Source organism: Squalius cephalus, assembly GCF_949319135.1.
Source record: "Squalius cephalus genome assembly, chromosome: 15".
NCBI lineage: Eukaryota > Metazoa > Chordata > Actinopteri > Cypriniformes > Leuciscidae > Squalius > Squalius cephalus.
Genome location: NC_137136.1, coordinates 1,651,393 through 1,652,500, shown reverse-complemented (window position 1 = coordinate 1,652,500; position 1,108 = coordinate 1,651,393). Strand labels below are relative to the sequence as shown.

At 34.5% G+C, this 1,108-nt stretch overlaps 1 protein-coding gene across 1 annotated transcript in view; it reads left to right on the top strand.

Annotated features, from left to right (window-relative positions):
- notchl (notch receptor, like) overlaps positions 1-451 on the top strand; it is a 15,306-nt gene extending 14,855 nt beyond the window's left edge. The window contains exon 12 of the mRNA XM_079894649.1: positions 1-451. This exon is cut by the window's left edge and continues 304 nt beyond it. Coding sequence (XP_079750775.1) covers positions 1-180 — 180 coding nt within the window. The 3' untranslated portion in view covers positions 181-451.
- Positions 452-1,108: the final 657 nt, after the last annotated feature.

Here is a 1,108-nt window from a genome sequence, read left to right as displayed (position 1 = left end):
GAGCATGTCGAAATAGTGATCGTGGCCCACCCGAGAGAAGCAGCCGGCCAATCAGAGAGCAAACCCACAGGCTCAACTCATACGGACTCTGAGAGGGACAATATAAGGAACTGCATCTCCAAAATCCACAGCGAGAGGGTCAACAATGAGTCCAGCGTCTTCATCCAAAGCAGCATGTGAGACATGACTTTTGGAAAATGTACATAACTGTTGTTTACAATACGTCAAATCATTTTACGGACTATAAAATAATCCGCTTATGTAAAATTATGTAAAGATTTTTTTTTTAATTAAGATTTAAGTGACATTATTTTCAGGACAATAAGGCACATTTTCTTCCACATGACTGTAATATGTTTGTATCTTTTTATGTAATTTAGGATTTACTTTTTCTGTAATAAAACATATTGCTTAAGTGTCATGAAAAAATATAATCATAATTTTATGTATCTTAATGAAATCTTAGTATACACACTTTCTTATTTCTTTTGATTCAACGTTAAAATGTTCAAAGATTTCATGCAATTTACCGTATTACAGTGTGTGCAGAATTATTAGGCACGTTGATTTTCTGATCATATTTTATTTCCAGGAACATTTTGCCAATTCCAAACCATATTAAACTTAATAACTACTATTAATTTTCTATTTAATCATGTATAAGTGATATATAATTGTTCATGAAGGCTGGAAATGAAAAATGTCTTATTTTCAGGTGTGCAGAATTATTAGGCAAGTTTTCTTTTACAGATAAAATAAGCCAAAAATGAGATTTAACAAAGACTGAAAAGTCAAAAATTATTAAATCCCCATGAGAACAATGCAAAACTAATGCAATACTAGAGATTACAGTTAAGGCATGACCATTGGACAGTGAAATGCTCATTGGGTCAGCAGGGTCAGACAAAAACAGGTGGAGAAGAAAAGACACGTTAACTGCAAAAGAATGAAGAATTATGGTGAAGAATTAAGTGTGAAACCATCAGGAACCCTTTAGTCTTCAGCGCCACCATTTTCCAGAACTGCAACCTACCTGGAGTCTCCAGAAGAGCAAGGTGTCAGGGGCTCAGAGACTTGGGTTAGGTTAAGAATCCTAAAAAATGACCCC